The sequence below is a fragment of the Pinus tabuliformis genome, chromosome J, assembly GCF_031772625.1.
Source record: "Pinus tabuliformis cultivar Carrire ecotype Pingquan chromosome J, CPIR1, whole genome shotgun sequence".
NCBI lineage: Eukaryota > Viridiplantae > Streptophyta > Pinopsida > Pinales > Pinaceae > Pinus > Pinus tabuliformis.
Genome location: NC_142295.1, coordinates 1,460,398,458 through 1,460,417,748, shown reverse-complemented (window position 1 = coordinate 1,460,417,748; position 19,291 = coordinate 1,460,398,458). Strand labels below are relative to the sequence as shown.

General features: G+C 41.7%; 1 protein-coding gene across 2 annotated transcripts in view; it reads right to left on the bottom strand.

Annotated features, from left to right (window-relative positions):
* LOC149232873 (uncharacterized) overlaps positions 1 to 19,291 on the bottom strand; it is a 538,221-nt gene that overhangs the window by 183,959 nt on the left and 334,971 nt on the right. For both annotated transcript variants that reach the window (XR_016248192.1, XM_089379531.1), the window contains 3 exons: positions 10,310 to 10,342; positions 10,061 to 10,180; positions 9,420 to 9,557 (listed from right to left, as the gene is read on the bottom strand). Coding sequence is in view for 1 of the 2 variants with exons in the window: in XM_089379531.1 (XP_089235657.1) it covers positions 9,420 to 9,557; positions 10,061 to 10,180; positions 10,310 to 10,342 (291 nt within the window). In the remaining variant the exon portion in view is untranslated. The remainder of the gene's footprint in view (positions 1 to 9,419; positions 9,558 to 10,060; positions 10,181 to 10,309; positions 10,343 to 19,291) is intronic.

Sequence of the window (19,291 nt, the reverse complement as noted above, 5' to 3'; positions counted from 1 at the left end):
GTATCCTCATTTGGATCATTGCATTCTATTCTAGAAATATTTGTCCTTTGATCCTCTTCCCTTCCACAATTAGGTCAAGCCCCTCCTTGGTTGATCAATTCCACTTCCTTGACCTAACTCTAGGTCCACTTGATCTCATGTGGTCCCACAACTTTACAAATCAAACTCCACAAAGATCACTAAAGACCAATTCTCCATAAGGATTTCTAAGCTTAGGAAACATCTTTACAAGATACATTCCCAAACCCTAGCCTCGAGAATCCTCTTAGCCCTTCCTAGAGAGCCTATCATCTTGCTTCTCAAGCAAGAAAGCCATATAATTGAGTCTCCCTTGGGAATAGGCCTTGGGAATCACCCTTCATCCTCTCATTGACATATTCATTATTGTCATACCTCTTATACCGAGTTTCCTCCAATCGGTGAAACCTTGTAAAGAGCAGGGACCCTTAGCTAAGGTGACAGTGGGCTATCGCTCCATTGTTGCCCTTGATCTAGTAGTTTCTCTATAGGATCCCCTCCTGGGACCCCTGCTAGTTTGAGTGGTCATAGGGCCTTTAGCCCCGACTTGAGATGACTCCTCTTCTGCAGTCAGATGCCCCTTCTCTTGTGCCTGTCCTTGCCGTGTCTCTCCATCATCCTCATCACTATCACTGTTAGAGTAGACCTCAATGTAGTGTGCTTGACCGCTTTTTCGTTTCCCGCACATCTATGTCTTGGAGCCCAAGGTTACTGATAGCTGAAACAAAGCTTCTTCTTTGTCAACTCCTTCTAGGTCTCGACTCTCGTCATCCAACTTTGATTTCTTAGCGTACTCCCTTTGAAGGGGTTTGGCCTCTTTACCCTTTTGAGGGAAGGATGGTCTGGGAGGAAATCTACTCTTAGGAACAACATCCTACATGTCCCTGGCTCTGTTAACTGCATCTCGTAGAGTGGCAGGTTGATAGCCCTTAACCCAACCACATAGAGGCTCAGATAGCCCCTCCACAAATAACATCACCAACCGTGCCTCAGATATATCTGTGACCATAACTACCAATCTCTAAAACTCTACGATATATGCCTCTAGACTACCTATTTGCTTGAGCTAAGCCAACTCTCTAAAATGAATCTCCGAATCCTTCTTGTCAAATTACTTTACGAGCCTTTGAGTAAACTCATGATATGAGGTGATGCTAGCATGACCCATGGTCACTAACCCATGATACCACCACTCATGGGCTTCCCCATCTAGATGTAATGTAGCCAATTTAATGGCATCAACCTCAACCATCTAACGTAATTGAAAGTAGGTGTCCAACTTTTGGACCCATGATCTAGCTAAGCATTTTGATGACCCATCAAAGCACGGAATAAACACTTTCCCCAGTGTCTTTTGGAGCTCATTGTTTTTCCTCAATGCCCTCTACTTCCTAAGTTTCACATCAACTCCACCATCTCCTTTTGACCCTTAGCTAAGTCATTTAGGACACTAGGCAAGTTGTTAAATTCCTGATTTTCCTTATCCCCCATGGTTGTCTTCTCTTTTTAAGAGGGTACTTCTTCCCCTTTCCATTTTTGAGGTGTTTCTTCTTCTTCTTCCCATAGAGGAGTGGGCTCTCTAACTTGGTAACTCCTCCTATAAGCAATACCATTGAAGCGTTTTTCTTCATGACTCATCAAACCTATGCCAAAGTCTGCCCCTCAAACCACACAAATGTCCAAGACTATGCTTTGATACCACTGTAAGATACCCTCCTGAGACACCTCAAAATTTCCCCTTAAAATTTCTGAGTTTCAGTGGGACATTTAGTCAAACAATTTGTTTACTAGTGGTTGTCGGTGCACTTTTCTTCAACTTAATCCCAAGCGAGTTAACACAAAGCTAGATAAATGTCTTCATATAGCAATATATCATTTATAAAACACTCAACAAGAAAGACACCATTGATATGGACCATCTGATAAGATATTAAACACCTTTCATTAATGAAAATAACCCAAAATCATAACAACAGTGAATTCATTAGCACACAGTCATGTAAACAAAGGTTACATGGTATAAGAACTCAAATTAGAACCTGGTAAATATTCCAGCAAAGATGACTAGAGATTCGACCTCTTTCAACAGCTATTCAACCTCTCATAAACTAGGCTTCTTTATCAGTCTTCGTCCCTCCAACAAAACCTAAAGGCTCGACCCTCCATGGAGAATGGTACACTCAGATTTAGAGGGTACTCAACTAGCAGACAAAGAGAGCTAGCTCGACCCCTTTTTACGAAAAAACTCGGCCTCTTGTATAATAGAGGTTGACCCATAGGAATGGTGATGACTTCGACTTGTTTTCTTCAGTGGAACTTGACCCCTTATCCCAACAACTTGACCAGCAAAGATGCAAGCATAATGTGGCCCCTTCTTTGCAGTGTAAACTCATCCTTCCAGGGAATAAAACTCAACCTCTTCACTCTATTAGAACTTGGCCCCTTTCCTCCATAACTCGACCCATAGCTTTGGCTTGGCAACACCACCAGAAAGAGATATGTAGAAAATACAAAATCAAAGCTTAAAATCAACTGATAACACCTTGGAAACTTACTTCATCTCTACCATATTTTCTTCTTTGAAGCACAATGGTGAAATATGAGTGATCTTGCTCTCAAACTAGCTAGGGTGTATGGTATCAACACCGAAATTAGCAACCAGCAGCGAGGGTTTCCAAAAACCCTAGACTCTTCCTCAAGAGTTCTCCAAGTTTCTTCTCAAATGGGCAAAAGAAAGAATGAGGGATTCCTCATTTTCCTTCTTTTATAACTCATTCGCCTTCTTCAGTAGTATGACTATGGCATCTTTGCACCATTTTGCATTAGTGACATACTCTTTCCCTACTATTGCCCTAGTTCTCAAATCCCATTAAGTGATTAATGATTCAGAGGACAAGTGGGTTCTTTGGCTTCACAATGTGTGGCCTTTTCTGCATTATGTCGAAGCTAGTGATAGCTTTGGAAGGTTTTTTGCATAGGCTTGGTGTCTTAGCATGCGGGAGATGATTTATTGCCTCTTTAGGTGCTTGCTTGGTGGAGGTAGTGATTTATGTCTTCTCTCCTAAGTTTAACTTGGGAAAAATACAATAATTAAAGTCAATTAATTATTGTGGACTATTAAGTCATTTTATAAGGAATAATTTAATTACTTGAGTGACCTAGAAATAATCTCAACTATATCTCAACTGTTGATCTCCAAGATGTTCTAGAAGGGAGATTAGGGTTAGGGATTTGGACTTAATGAAGATCATAGAAAAAACCTAGCAAAGAGGTGAAGACACACATACACATACAAGAACTCAAGAGAGTGAGTCATCACAAAGAGAGCAATTTTCTCTAGTGCGAGTGGCTTAGTGGATTGGAGCATAGAGGAGTATGGGAGAATTGAGGGTGAATCCAAGAGGCCAAGTTGCTCGAGGAAGGTCGATTTGATTTGTACAAAGCCGAATTGTTGGGGGGCTGAGTTTTCTTGGGTGCAATGACAGTAGGGAGGATGCAGGTTGATTTCCCTGTTGATTGATTGGGCCAAATTCCTCCAGGCCGAATTCTTCCAAAGGTCGATTTCCAAGTGGCTGAATTCCTTAGGCCAAATTACTCTTGTGGGGCTGAGTTACAGGTGTGAAAATTCCTAAAATCGGAATCCCTATTGCAACAAACTGATGTTACTTCTCCTACTTGTTAATCCATACAAGTTATTTACTGTGTTCAACGATAAATATCGAAGTAAATACAACTGCAGTATTCACTATTTAAAAATAATATGCCGAAACAAGAAACTGGATAAGAAAGAGATACAACACATGTGACACAGTTGTTTTTGGACAAATGTTCGCGGATAAATCCAATGCGGGAACACTGGTGCATCAGTAATGAGGGTTTTTATTATTATGCAGTAGTAATATCTTAATACAACTTCTGGATGCCTTCCCGGCAATCTAGTTACAAAGAATATCACAAACAAAGAGATCTGTGATATTACCTCACACTATCACTGGAAATCCTAGCTGATCCAGCCCTTGAATGACTGCCCCTGGCTCCCTCTGTGCTGCCTTTGCGCAGTGTTTGCGTCAGCCTAGTGTCAAGCCCTCTAAGGACAACGTCACTCCTCCAACTGATTGATTTGCTGCCCAGGAACTTCGATTTTTGACTCCCGGTCTCACACCCCAGTTCCCAACTTCTGAAATTGACTCCTTCAGCAAATTTTCAGACTTCCTCTCGACTTTTGCACTACCTCTACGTGGGCCTATGTAGCTCTGCCTCAGCCCCTCTGGCTCTACATTGCCACTTCTGGATCTCCCTCTACCTTCTCTACTGAGTATTTTCCGACTGGGAAAGATTTCCTTCAGATATTATCCCTGCCCCTCCCTGCAAAAGCTCACTTTGAATTTCTCTCGGTAGCTCCTCTGCTTCAGAAATTCAATCTTCTGAACTCTCTCTCTGTGTCCTCCAAGTGCCCATCAAGCCTTCTCTTATAATCCTCTCGCTAATCAATCATCGACCCAGATTAGATTCTAATCAATGGCTAGGATCATATTGACTTGATCTCCTCCTTCTTCTAGAAGTTTCACCCACAGTTTAGATTAGTGCTCATTAATTATTTTAATTTCCTGAGTTTAGACTTAGGGTCCCATTAAAAATAATTAATTATTTTAATAAAACTGTCTTCGAGTGGAATTTCCCAAAATGATTTTTGGGTATTGGAGAATGCATGTCTAAGCGTCCCTACAGATTTTGAGACTTGGAGCACATCCAATGCTACCAGAAATCAACACTCCCTCTTACCGAGGAATGTGCTCTAGCAATGCACCCTGCTGAAGCATCACTCTATTCTGTAACATCTTGTTCTGCGCTGCTGATGTTTGACATCCTGTCCACCAACTACTACGCAAATGCCACTGACCCTACCACTTTCAACCCTGCATCCGTATTGCAACTCCCCTTAATTTTTTGCATCTATGCTGCTGCTGGCACTACCACTGCCAACTGCCCTTGCACTGCAAAATGTTGTTGCTACTACATCAACAATGGAAAAGCATCCCAAATTACTGAAATGGTGTTCAGTATGATGCATCTCGTTGCTGCTATTCTTAGATTCTCTCCGCTGACCCTCTGAAGCCTCTGCACTGCTACTGACCTCTGCTCTGTGCCATTTGCACTGCTGCCAACTCTGCTCTGTGCTGCTCAGTCTTTGGCACTCCTAGCCACTGCAACTGTCACTCTGACACTCCTCTACACCAACTGACACTGGTCCATCTTGCTACTACTGATTTGGGCTCTTGCAGCAAGGAGTTGATCTGAGAGGTGGGCTCCTCACGGATCCTGCCCATTTGTAGCTCTTTCGAACTACAACTCTAAATCAGCCCACCTCCCTCTTGGAGGTATCTGGGTTTTCTTGGCAAACTCCTCTTCCTCATCTTCGCGGGAGCAACCTTCGGATCATGCTTCTCATCTTTGTCCTTCTTCCCGAGAGGACATTGTGTTACGCAGTGACCCATTTAACTACACCTGAAGCACTTAATCTTCGAAAAGTCCTTTTTCCTCTTTCGCTACTCCTCCTGCCCCTTGGATGCAAGGGTAGCATTCTCATCCTCCTCCTTGGCCTTCGACCCACTATTGCTGCTTCCGTCAAGTTTACACTTGACCAAGCCTCTCCTCAACTCCTCTTGCTTAATAGCTGCCCACATCTCATCCCAATTTGGAAAAGTCACCCTGCCCAGATACTTTGGACAAAGACTTGCCAATCTTTAGAAACAGAATTTAGGGCCAGTCTTACCATCTCTGACCCTTGAGGTGTAGACCCCACAATTGCTAACTTATCACGGATCTCCTGAAGCTTCGTGAGGAACATATCTATGCGTTCCCCCATCTGCATCTGTATGGATCTCATCTTTTGCTCAAGGTACATCTTTCGCTACTTAAAAGATCCCTGATACAGTGTAGAGAACGCATCCCACATCTCCTTAGCAGTCCCCCTACTAGCGATGTGACATAACACATGACACTTCACTCCATCGAGGATCATTCTCTTTGCCTTCGCCATTTCTCCTCTATACTTCTTGAGCGGATCTGGATCTGCAAGCACAACCACCACGCTGTCGACGTAGGCCTTGAGAAAATGCTCATCTAGAAGGCACAACATCCTTGCCTTCTAGACCACATAGTTGGATGCCCCATCCAACCTGACCTGACCTCTCAACCCACTGGCTGCCATCTCTGTCACATAGAAAGTCGAATGGCCTCCTCTCTCCTCTACGCTATTGCTGGGCTAGCCTACGCACTCCCTGCTGGAGTCAATAGATCTATTGCCCCTTGCTGTTGCTTAGCTAGTGAGAATTCAGACTCCTTGGCTAGAGGTCCTCTGAGGAAGAATTCCCTCAACTATGTCTCTCTCTTCGCTCTGACGTCTTTCTGCCTAGCAACTGCTTGCAGAAAACTGCGTCCCACTAGAAAAACCTCTTCACTGAAGCTTCTACTGCACTGTTGACAAATCTCGAACTGGAAATCCTACCTTTGTCGACTCACTTAGAGAGAGATTTACCACGAGAATATAGCCCTCCTAGACTGAACTACGCAAACCCTCTAGGGATTCGAATTGCTGCCTCTGCAAGAATTTCGCATTCCCTTCCTCCTTTAGCGTTGGGTATTCCGGCTCTGCTCTTCTTGCTTCACCGCAACTCTAATACCATGTGAAAATTCCTAAACCCAAAATCCCTACTGCAGCAAATTGATGTTCTCCTACTTGTTAATCCATACAAGTTATTTATTGTGTTCTACGATAAATATCAAAGTAAATATGAGTACAATATTCACTATTTAAAAATAATATGCCGAAACAAGAAATTGAACAAGAAAGAGATACAACACAAGTGACAGTTTTTTTTGAACAAATGTCCTCGAAAAAACCCAATGTGGGAAAACTGGTGCAACAGTTCTGAGGGTTTTTATTATTATGCGGTAGTAATATCTGAATACAACTTCTAGATGCCTTCCCCACAATCCAGTTACAGAGAATATCATTGACAGAGAGACTTGTGAGATTACCTCAGACTATCACTGGAAATCCTGACTGATATAGCCCTTGAATGACTACCCCTAGCTGCCTCTGCGCTGCCTCTACGTAGTGTCTATGTCAGCACAGCGTCAAGCCCTTTGGGGACAACGTCTCTTAAGAAGCTGATCGATTCGCTACCCAGGAACTTCGATTTTTGCCTCCCGGTCTCACACCTGGACTCCCAGCTTCTGAAATCGATTCCTTCAACAAATTTTCGGACTTCCTCTTGGCTTCTGCGCTGCCTTTGCATGGGCCTGCATAGCTCTGCGTCAGCCCCTTTGGCTTTGCGCTGCCGCTGCTGGATCTTCCTTTTCCTTCTCTGCTGAAAATTCTCCGACTGGGAAAGATTTCCCTTCGGATACTATTCCTGCTCCTCACTGCAAAAGCTCACTTCGAATTTCTCTTCGGCAGCTGCTCTGCTTCAGAAATTCAATCTTCTGAACTTTCTCTCTGTGTCCTCCAAGTGCGCATCAAGCCTTCTCTTATAATCCTCTTGCTGAAAAATCAACGACCTAGATTAGATTCTAATCAATGGCTAGGATCATATTGACTTGATTTCCATCTTCTTCTAGAAGTTTCACCCACAGTTTAGATTAATACCCATTAATTATTTTAATTTCCTAAGTTTAGACTTAGGGTCCCATTAAAAATAATTAATTATTTTAATAAAATTGTCTCCGGGTGGAATTTCCCAAAACGATTTCTGGGTATTGGAGAATTCATGTGTCTAAGCCTCCCTGAAAATTTTGAGACTTAGAGCACATCCAATGCTACCAGAAATCAACAACAGGTTCCATATATTGTATTTTTCCTTGTATATCTGTGGGTCGAAAACTCAGATTTTCCAAACTAGTAGATGATGGAGAATTGTAGTGGGTGAATTATCTTTGCAATGTGTGATTGATCTCTCTGATTTAAATTCCACTGCAAATGTTCATTTCTAGAAGTTAAAAATACCAGTGATTTTATTTTTTGATAATTCAGTATTTATTTGGCTAAATAAATAAATTGCTGGGAATAAAATCAATTGCCACGAGAAAATAAATTTGTCTGGTATTTGGAAATTTTAACATCTTATAAGTTGACAGTGTTTGCTTGGTTGGTTATATATTAGGGGCTTCCTTCCAAGGCTAGGTTGGCCAATTTGGTTTTTTAATGGTCTTTGCCTAATTTTCCAGCACCCCAAGAAAATAAAGCATATATTTTAGGACTGTTAATTGCGAGGAAAGCATTGTAGTATGCCCAAGATTAGTACTCAGTTTTCCTTCAGGAGATAGTCAATTGGAGGTTGGCCCTCTCAAACGATTGCAATTATTTGGTGTGTAAATCCTTTATTAGCATTTGGCATTGGCTGTGGTTCTTGATTTTTTTAACTCTATGGAAGATCTGATATAGCTTTGTTAACAGTCATGAGCTTAGTGCCTTGTCTACTTTTTGTTTCATGTTTAGGGATGAGGTACGTATGCAATAGTTGGCCAAAGGGGTCTTGCTAATAGAGGATACCAAATCCCTAGATGTAGCAGCATATTCTAGTTTTATTTATGCACTAGTAGTTTTGAGGAAGATGATATAAGTTCCATTGTACATAGTATATACTTTTTTGCCTTTTAGATTTGTTGATGTAGATATTTTCGTGTATATAAGACAGTTTTGAAAAAAAAACAAAGAACCACACAAGTTTATCTTTGTTAAGAAATTCAAGACATCTCCAAATTATAAAAATAACTCGTGTTGCAAATATTAGTGATCATTGCCAGCATTGCCATATATCGTGATTCTCCCATGACAATTTTATCAAGTTTTGGATGTATTGCGACAAAAGGGAAAATATCAGCCAAGTCAAGAGATCTTGGAATTTTGTTCATTTTGAAGAGGGAAAGAAAGGGATTGAGAACAAGCAGTTATTCACTATTACATTTGCCCATAAAAGGGATAAAGGGAGGTGGTTACTTCAGATGTATTTTTTAAGTTAGCTGATATTTTCCCATTTTCCAATATTTTCAGATAAGTTCTTTCTGGACCCTCAGCGATATACTTTCCCTCACAGTGTTTGCAACATTGAAAATAATTGGTATATTCATAAGCAGATTTATGCAACATTGAAAAGAACTGGTATAGTCACATGCAGATTTGTCTTAAGTCATTACTTACGCACTTGGTGCAAATATTTTCTTAATCTTTATTCAAATATATACTATTGACACTTCTGACAATTATTACATTGCCTTTACCATAGCATACTGCTATGATGTATACAACTGAAATTTCCACTTTTTATATCAACATTCCAAATAAATCCAATTCAACAGACTATTCAACATATCAAATTAACTCCATCCAGCTATCAAACCTGTGTCAAGTTTGCGATAAGGATACAAATGCCTGGAAAACGCTGCAGCTCGTGTAAAAGAAGACCAATAGCAACATCTGACCAGGCTGAAACACTAGTCATACCCACCCTAGAAGAAGCCTCTTCAGAGGCAATGATCTGCACAGAAACAATTAGTCACGATGGGAAAAAAGAACCCAATTCTAGATAAAGGTCAAATGAGGAAAATAATCAATTACTCTAAATAATATGCTTCAAGGAAAGGGGATGGTCTATGACAGTTGGAAGATATTTCAGGAAGATGAGAACTTTGGGGGTTATTGTCCCATACAGCTCTATATTTCATGTGGAAATGGTGTCAGGTCACTTTGAATGTTGACTCCACCCCTCTTAACCCAGGAGAACTTTCAGCTTCTAATGATGATTTGATTATGAAGATCTGTGCTGAATTGATGGCCTTTAGGCTTTAATTAATAACATATATAAGGATTCTCTAGATCTTGGAGCCAGGGCTCTGGGGCTGATGGGCTAGCCTACTTGCACAGTTGGGAAAATGTCCTTCATCAACAGGCTTGTGCCTTGTCTAATTCTCAATGTGATCTCCATCAAAATGTAAATAAAGATAAATTTCCTCCTCACACACAAAAAGAGAAGAATAAAACCTGAAAGTCCTCCAGCAAAAGAATGGCATCCATAAGCCGGGCATCTTTAAATACTAAGCAAATGTTAGAACTTGTCTTATCACTGTTTTCTCTTGATACTAGTTGCGCACAGTTTACCACCTGATAGTCCAGATCATGTATTCCACCAAATGAATTCAGGAAGAAAATAATTAACACAAAATAAATGTAAAGTGTCCAATGAAACTGGAGTGGGTTTATTTTTCCTGAATCTATTAAGAAACTGTTTACCTTTAGAGGGCGCCCCAATTCGTATCCAATTGCCTGCATGGAAACAATATTAAAAATAATGAGGACCTATTCAGAGATCAGAAACAACCATTCAAGAGGACCGCATATCCCATTACATTAAACACAGACCAGACAGAATAAATAACTTGGAAGATCAGCCAAGCAGGCATTAGATTACTGCAACCCAAGCCAATATAGAAGGGATCAGTCTGATTGTTTTGGCATGGCATGCTTAAAAAACAAATAAATTTAGTGTTACCATATTAACTCATTACTAACATTAATAATCAATACAAGTCAAACTAATTCATGGGAAAATTGTTGATTAATCATTGAGTTAATCTCTAGCTGAGAAATTGGCTGAGAATGAAATTGTTGATTAGTCATTGAGTTAATCTCTATCTGAGAAACTGGCTGAAAAATTGCCTTGAAATTGTTCTGCTAAAAAAATTGCTGCGTATTTCAAAAACTTGTGTGGCTGCCAATTTTTTTCCCAATTATCATTTTTTTGACCCTTGCAAGTTATTTCTGAATCTGATTTTTGTGACACTGGTTTAAAGTTTTTCTACGAGCATGACATGTAGGCCTAAACATCACAACAATGGCAAAGGATTATGAAAGATTAATATGACCAGTAATTGTTAGTTCCATTAACATTAAATGTGGGTCAGCTCGCTGAAAATAAAATGTTGATATGTTGGAATTTCTAAGTCTAACTGTTAGAAATCCTTCATGTACTTTCTGATTTATTTCTGCCTACTTGTTCTGTTTAATTAACAAGTTATTTACCATGTAAATACTGAAAATAAATACAAGTACATGCTCAACACATTACAGATCATCAACTGAAGGAAAAACAAGCACACAAGTGACACCGTTGTTTTTGGACCAATGTCCCTGGAAAAACCCAATGCGGGAAAACCAGTGTAGCTATCTGAGGGTTTTATTATTAAGCAGTTTCAGAATACAATCTAGGTGCCAAACCAACTCACCCAACAGAGAATGATCTCAGCAATAGTACCTCGCAGTTGGACACAGATATTCTGGCTAAAACCTCGAATGAGCAATCCCACAGCTCTCAGCTCCAATCTGCCCCACAAAATCTCCAGCATCAGCCTCTCTGGCCCAGCGTCACCCCAACTTGCCCTGCGTCAGCGTCTAGAGCTTGTACGTCACCCACACTGGCTCTCTCTGGCACTGCACAACTCCTGGCTGCCTCTACGTGGGCCCTAACTGGCTTTGCGTGGCCTCTCGCTGGCTCTGCGTCCCTCCCTCCCAACTTTTGCTTTGATGCTCCCAGTACCCTCTCTGCCTCTTTGCTTCTGTATTCACTGCCCCTCAGCTACAACTCTGATCACTTCTTCGATTTTCTCAGTAAGCCCTGCCCCAGAAAATCGAATTTTTGATCAACTCAGTGTGTTCTCCAAGTGACCCTTAAGCCTCCTCTTATATTTTTTTTCATTGACATTTCAACGGCCGAGATTAAGTCCCTAATCAACGGCTAAAATTAGCTTTGGCTTGATCCATGACTTTTGGACCATTCTAACACAATTTTATATTAATATTTTATTTTCTGTAAGTTTAGACTTAGGGACTCCATTAAAAATATTAATTATTTTAATATTTCCCAAACTGTTTATAATCTGCCCAAACCATTTCTGGGTATTGGAGATCTCATGTGCTTTAGCCTCTCCACAAATTTTCATGGCTAGAGCACATCTGATGCTACCCCAAATCAACACTCCCTCTTAGCGAGGATTGTGCTCTAGTAATACTCTTCACTGAGCATCACCCTGATCATCCGGCATCAGTCCTGGTGTTGATGCTAGGCCTGCTACCCAGCATCATTGCTGCATAATGTACTGCTACCCATGGCCCTGCCACTGCCACTGCTGCATCCGTACGACAACCCCTCTCATCATGCTGCCCATAGCACTGCCACTGCTAACCGCTGCACTGCAACTCAGTTACTGAGAAGTAAGTAACTGATCTCCCAACTCTGACATCTCTGTCGGGCTAGAGACACCCACGATGCTAAAACCCCCTCTGCGCTGCTGCAACAACTCCATGCATCTCGCACTGCTGCCTCACGCTGTCTTGGAATCTTGCACTGTAGCTCCCTCTGTCGCTCCATCTGCATTCATCTCTACTGGCATCTACCAATACTTCTACTCTTCTTCGGGGCTCCCGTAGCAAGGTATAATCCAAGAGGCTGGGTACCTCGAGGATCCTGCCCCTCATCGCCTGTAGTTCGTCTGACTACAGCTCGATGTCTCCCCACTTCCTCTCATGAGGTGCATGAGCACTCATGGCACAGTCATCATCTATCTCTACGTCTTTCTCTGCCCTTGCTAGCACAACCTTGGTCTCAGAAGCCTCTCCCTTGCTCTTCTTCCTCGAACCCTGGCTCGCATAATGACCCAGTTCCCCATAGTGGAAGCATTTGACCTTGGAGAGGTCCTTCTTCTTTCGTTTCTCATGCTTTCCCTCAGATTTTAGGGTAGCATCCTCCTCTTCCTCCTTCTTGATTCTGACCCCCTTGCCATTGCTTCCTGCCTTGGTTAGCCTTCTAATCTCTTCCTAACGAAGAGCCGCCCACAATTCCTCCCAATTTGGAAGGGTCGACCTGCCCAATATGCTCTGGACAAACACCTCCTAGTCTTCTGATACTGCATTCAGGGCTGTCCTCACCATCAATTCTTGATCCCGCGTGGCCCCTATGGAAGTCAGCTGATCCCGGATCTCCTTCAATTGACCGACGAAGGTGTCGATCTGTTCTCCCTTCTGTATCTGGTATGACCACAACTGATTTTATAGTAGCATCTTCCTTTGCATGGAAGTATACTGATACAATTTCATCAGGGCCTCCCACATCGCATTTGTCATTTCCTTTTCGGCAATATCTAGTACAACATGGTCCTTGACCCTGTCAAGGATGATGCTCTTGGCCCTCGCCATTGCCTGCTCATACTTATCGTTCTCAGCCAGGCAACTAGGATCGCTATTGTTTTTAAGGCGAAGTCCTTGAGATGATTCCTGTCTAGAACGGACAAGATCCTAGCCTTCCAGACAACGAAGTTTGAGGCTCCGTCCAATTTGTCCTGATCTCTTACCCCATTCACTGCCATCTCGCTGCTCCTCTTTCAACTCTTTCGAGTCTCTCTACTTCCCTCTTGGAAGTTCTCGGTATGACTCTTTCTGAGCCTTGATTTCCCTACTAGAAACTCCTCTGCTAATGTCGAGATGCCCCCACTCTGATCGTTAGTGCAACTGCACCACAGATCCAGATTTCTTGGCTAGAAATCCTCAGTAGCAACTCCCTCCTCCTTGGTCTTGCCCTATTAGGTATTATTCTGACCACAATACCCCACCAACTTCACTCCCCAACTTCTCCATAGCCTCCTATGCCCCAGCAAACTGAAGGTTAGAGCCTCTAGACTCTGCATAATCCCGACATCAGTAAAATCCGCACCTCCTAGCCATAGGCGTCAATCCTTCTTGACTGAGAAAGATGACCAGGCACTGTGTAGGTCAGGTTTGCTCCTTTCTGCCACTGCGTTGATCCTTCTCCCGGCTCAAACTTGATGATGTAGGCACTGCGTCACCCCTTCCTTGCTGCTTTTCCGCTAGGAACAACTTCTGTCACTCGGGACAGCTATTTCTGCTGCTGCTGCTCTGCTCAGCTGATGCCCTCAGTTCTCTTGTGATCTGCAACCACGCTCTGATACCATGTTGGAATTTCTAAGTCTAACTGTTAGAAATCCTTCATGTACTCTCTGATTTATTTCTACCTATTTTTTCTGTTTGATTAACAAGTTATTTACCATGTAAATACTAAATAAATACAAGTACATGCTCAACACATTACAGATAATCAACTAAAGGAAAAACAAGCACACAAGTGACACCATTGTTTTTGGACAAATGTTCCCGGAAAAACCCAATGCGGGAAAACAGGTGCAGCTATCTAAGGGTTTTATTATTAAGCAGTTTTAGAATACAATTTGGGTGCCAAATCAGCACACCCAACAGAGAATGATCTCGACAGTGGTACCTCTCAGTCGAACACAGATATTTCGGCTAAAACCCCGGATGAACAATCCCACAGCTCTCAGCTCCAATATGCCCCACGAAATCTCCAGTGTCAGCATCTATGGCCCAATGTCAGCCCAGTGTCAGCCTCTGGAGGCATTGCGTTAGCCTCTAGAGCCTTTGCGTCACCCACGTTGCCTCTCTCTGGCACTGCGCAGCTCCTGGCTGCCTCTGCGTGGGCCCTGACTAGCTTTACGTGGCCTCTAGTTGGCTCTGTGTCCCTCTCTCCTGGCTTCTGCACTGATGCTCCCAGTACCCTCTCTGCTTCTATATTCACTTCCCCTCAGCGGCAACTCTTATCACTCATTCGATTTCCTCAGCAAGCCCTGCCCCAGAAAATCGAATTCTTGATCAACTTGGTGTGTTCTCCAAATGACCCTCAAGCCTCCTCTTATACTTTTCTCATTGACAATTCAACAGCTAGGATTAAGTCCCTAATCAACGACTAAGATTAACTCTGACTTGATCCATGACTTTTGGACCCTTCTAACACAGTTTTATATTAATATTTTATTTTCCCCAAGTTTAGACTTAGGGACTCCATTAAAAATATTAATTATTTTCATATCTCCCAAATTGTTTAGAATCTACCTAAACCATTTATGGGTATTAGAGATCTCATGTGCTTTAGCCTCTCCACCAATTTTCGTCGCTAGAGGACATCCGATGCTACCCCAAATCAACATGATATAAATAAATGATAGCATTGAAATATTTTGTCTCCCAAGTTCCTCAAATATGATATTTTAACTGCCATGGTTATTCCATTCACCACAATAGGTCTCAAAATGCTACTGTACATACCATGAGGTTATGGTATACTATGTAGTGTTACTTATGATTAAGATGTAATATTAGAAGCATGTTGTGAGGCTATGCTATACTATGTAGTGATTACTCATGACTATGATATCATATTAGAACTTTAGAAGCACACAACTCAAAATATTGAAATAAACTAGAGTATAAGAGAAAAGATGCATTAGCAAAAATAGAGCACACCATTAACATAGTGAACACAAGATGCGCTTAGGAAACACAATGTGGAAAACCCAACAAGAAATGTGGACTCTACCTTGCTCTTTTCCTCTTAGATAATAATGCATGATACAAAGAAAGATTGTCTCAATATGGAGTACAATACACCTTATGGCTTTTGATTTCCTTCTATGTGATAATCTTCTCCCCGTGTTCTATTCTAATATTCCGCTTTGTTACTGCCTAAACTAGCATCAAAGTGGAAAGTCCAGCCATCGATGCAACTTTGGTGTAACGGATGGGATTCATACCATTATAACCTTAATACAATTTCTCCCTCACTTTTGATTGGCTTTCAAGAGGCCCAGGGGGGGATAACCTCCTAGATTCTCACTAGGTGTAAAAGTCCTAAGCACGAGGATGAGACCTTGAAGGAAACTTAGGAAAATCACCATTTTCACCTCAATGGTTGTGCTTTTCTCACTTTAGACTATGGATGGTCCTAGGTAATGTTGAAATTTTGATGTTCTATGTTGAAACAATTAATTATTCCAAAAAAATCTTTCTACTGCAATATTAGTAAAGAAATTGTAGATATAACATAAGCCAAATGCACAATAGAAGACAACCAAGAACAAAATGAGACACAGAAAATTTAGGTCCTGTTGTCACCCATTTTGTACAAGTAAATGCGACAACGACTCAGGGTGGGGACTATCACTCTGATCCCGTCCTCTCCGTTCTAGTTGTCTCCCTATAGCAGAGTAGAGGGGGTGGTCCCTATGAAATGTGAAGATGAGAGACTCGTTGGAAACCAGCAAGTCCGAGAGACACAACTGAATGGCCTAGCAACTTGGTTAATTTAGCAAGCTCAATGATTAGATTAGATTTATCTTGAAAGACCAATGCCTTAATGGAGTCAAATACTTGATTTATATGAATTATTACCAAGTGACCAGATGAACATTTGCTGCCTTAGGAAGCTTCACTATCCTGGATGAAATGCAAAGCCTAAGATCTAAGTGAGATGTAGAGACTTGTTTTATTTTAAATTATATGCCTACCTTTGTGAATCCTTCATCTCAATTGTTTTGAAGTTAGTCTCTAGAGTAGTTTGTGAGAGAGAAACCAAGGGGAAGCAAGATATGGCTTGATTAGCAATCCCTCCCCTTGAGTTCTAACCACTTGAGGCCTCCAGCGCTGCAGAGACTGTGGCTCTGATGACTGCAAAGTCATCGTGTTAACCACTAAAGAGGGTCTAGACTTCGCAAACTAGGTGAGAAAGGTGGGCCTATCTCTCTATTGACCGAGGTTATGCTTGGACGTTAATTAATGAGTGCAAAACTAGGCCTAGGGTGCAAGTGCAAAGTATGAATGAATGCTCTTAAGGTGAGATTGTTAAAGACCCTAAGTGCTTAAGGACAAGATACAATGATTTTCAATTTAGGACAATGAAGTACTTAAACAATGAATAAATGAAAATTTTCACCACAAGAGAAAGTGCTCAAATTAAACGGTGCCAAAAAATGTTCCCAAGATTATAATAGACAATGGCCTGTGAGATATGTTGCACACATTTTGTCACAGTTCCAAGGAGCAGTTGTGCCAATATTTTGTAAAATGATCGGAATTATCAACCAACAACTTATTATGTAATTGTAAACCCATTCTGCAAATTTGTAATGTAAATGGCGCTAGTACGACCATTTAATTATGTAATAACCTAGGTAATGTTGATTTTTTGGTAGCATCAGATGTGCTCTAGCTCTAAAATTTTGTGGAGGGGCTAGAACACATGAAATGTCCAAGATCCAGAAATCGTTTGGTGAAATTCCACCCGGAATGTATTTTATTAAAATAATTAATATTTTTAATGGGGTTCCTAAGTCTAAACTTGGGAAAACTAAAATATTAATGGGTATTAATGAAAATATGGGTGAGAAGCTTTTAAGAGACAAGGATAAAGTTTAATTTAAATCTCAACCATTGATTAGAGATTAGATCACGAACGTTGATTTTTCAACAGGAAAAGTATATAAAGGAAGGCTTGGGGTCAGTTGGAGAATACACACAATGAGAGCAACACTTGAGCTAGATCGAAATTCTGGGGCGTGGTTTGTTGAGAATTTCGGAGTGAGCTTCTAGTGCAGAGAGGGGCGTTTCGGCAGTGGGACTTTCGTCAAAGGCTGAGAATACATAACAAAGAGACAGCACAACACCAGGGAGAGAAAATGCAACTCCAGGAGGGTGACACAGAGGCTGGAGGGTTGATGCAGTCACTTAGAGGCAGCGCTAGGGTTTCTGTGAGGTAGATTGGGCATCAATTCAACAGATCGATTTCTGAGCTGGGAAGGTGATGCAACTCCTAGAGGAGGTGTCACAGTTCCAGCGGAAAGTTGGGAGCAACCATCATTGCACAGCACTAGGGATAACGCAGTCACCTGTGGGGTTTCTTCATCCAGTTGTTGGATCCACCAAAATATCTATCTCCGGATAGAGGTACTTCTGTCGGGTTTATTCTCTGTTGGGTGAGCCAGATTTGGCACCCTAGTTGTATTTAGAAATCTGCTTAATAATAAAACCCTCATATCTGTTGCAGCAGTTCTCCCACATTGGGTTTTTCCGGGGACGTTTAGTCCAAAAATAAGTGTCCTTTGTGTGATTGTCTCATTTATTTTTTAGTACTTGATCTGTATATTGGGATAGGCTGCAGTATATTTGAATTAATATTTTTCTGAATATTTCTGAAAATAACTTGTTAAAATGAAGAACACAAGTAGGTAATGCAAATCAGTTTACTGTAGTAGGATTTCTGATTTGATAGATTCAGAAATTTTCACATGGTATCGAAGCACTTGCAGATCAAGGAGGACTGAAGCCATCAGTGAAAGGACAGATTAAAATTTGTGTGTGAAGACAACTGTCCCGAGAGACAGTGCAGTTTCAGGCCAAGAGTGCAGAGGAGGGGTGACACTATCACCAAGGGAGGCTCACGCAGAGCCTGCGTCAGCCTGATTGGGTGACGTTGTTGCTGCAGAGGGCAGTGCAGTGGTTCCTGGGCTAGCACAGAGACTGTTGAGTCTTGTTTTTCCGGTTGCTGTGGCTAGAGGTGCAGCGCAAATTTCATCTGGAGTTGCTGATGGGGTGCTGATTCTGTTGGTGCAGAACAATAACTAGTGGAGTAGAAGCAAAGTAGAGGGAATCAGTTCCTCAGAAGATTTCTTGCCAAGAAATTTAGATCCAGTACTGAGTAGCAACAAAGAGTGATTAGAGACGGGTGGTTTGACAGTGGTTCGCTGAAGGATTTTCGTGAAGGAAATAGAGATTCAAAGGGAGCTTGTTCCTTAGATAATTTCTAGCACCAAAGATATCCAAATCCGAGTTTTGCTAGGGTAGCAACGAAAGAGGGAGAAGAGAATCAATTCGACATTCATTTGAGCAAAGATGGTCGTTAACATACTGAGGGATCAGGGCAGGTTGGATGGAGCATCCAACTTCGTCATCTGAAAGGCTAGGATCTTGACAGTTTTGGATAAAAATCACATGAAGGATTATGCCTTGAGGACGGTTGTTGTTTCGGTTGATGCTAATCTTCTCAAGAAGTACGAGGAGGGTCAGGCAAAAGCAAAGTGCATGATCCTGGATGGGGTCAAGGATCATGTGATCCCACATATTGCTGAGAAAGACACAACAAGGGAGATGTGGGAGGCCTTGACCACATTGTACGAGGGAACTTCCGTTAAGCGGAAGATGTTGCTTGAGAGTCAACTGAGACAATTTTAGATGTAGAAGGGAGAAGAAATCGATCCCTTCCTTCTCAGGTTGCAAAGGATCTATGATGAGCAAACTTCTATAGGGTCTACACTAGATGCTGAATTTATGGTTAAGAACTTAAGACTACCCTGAATGCAG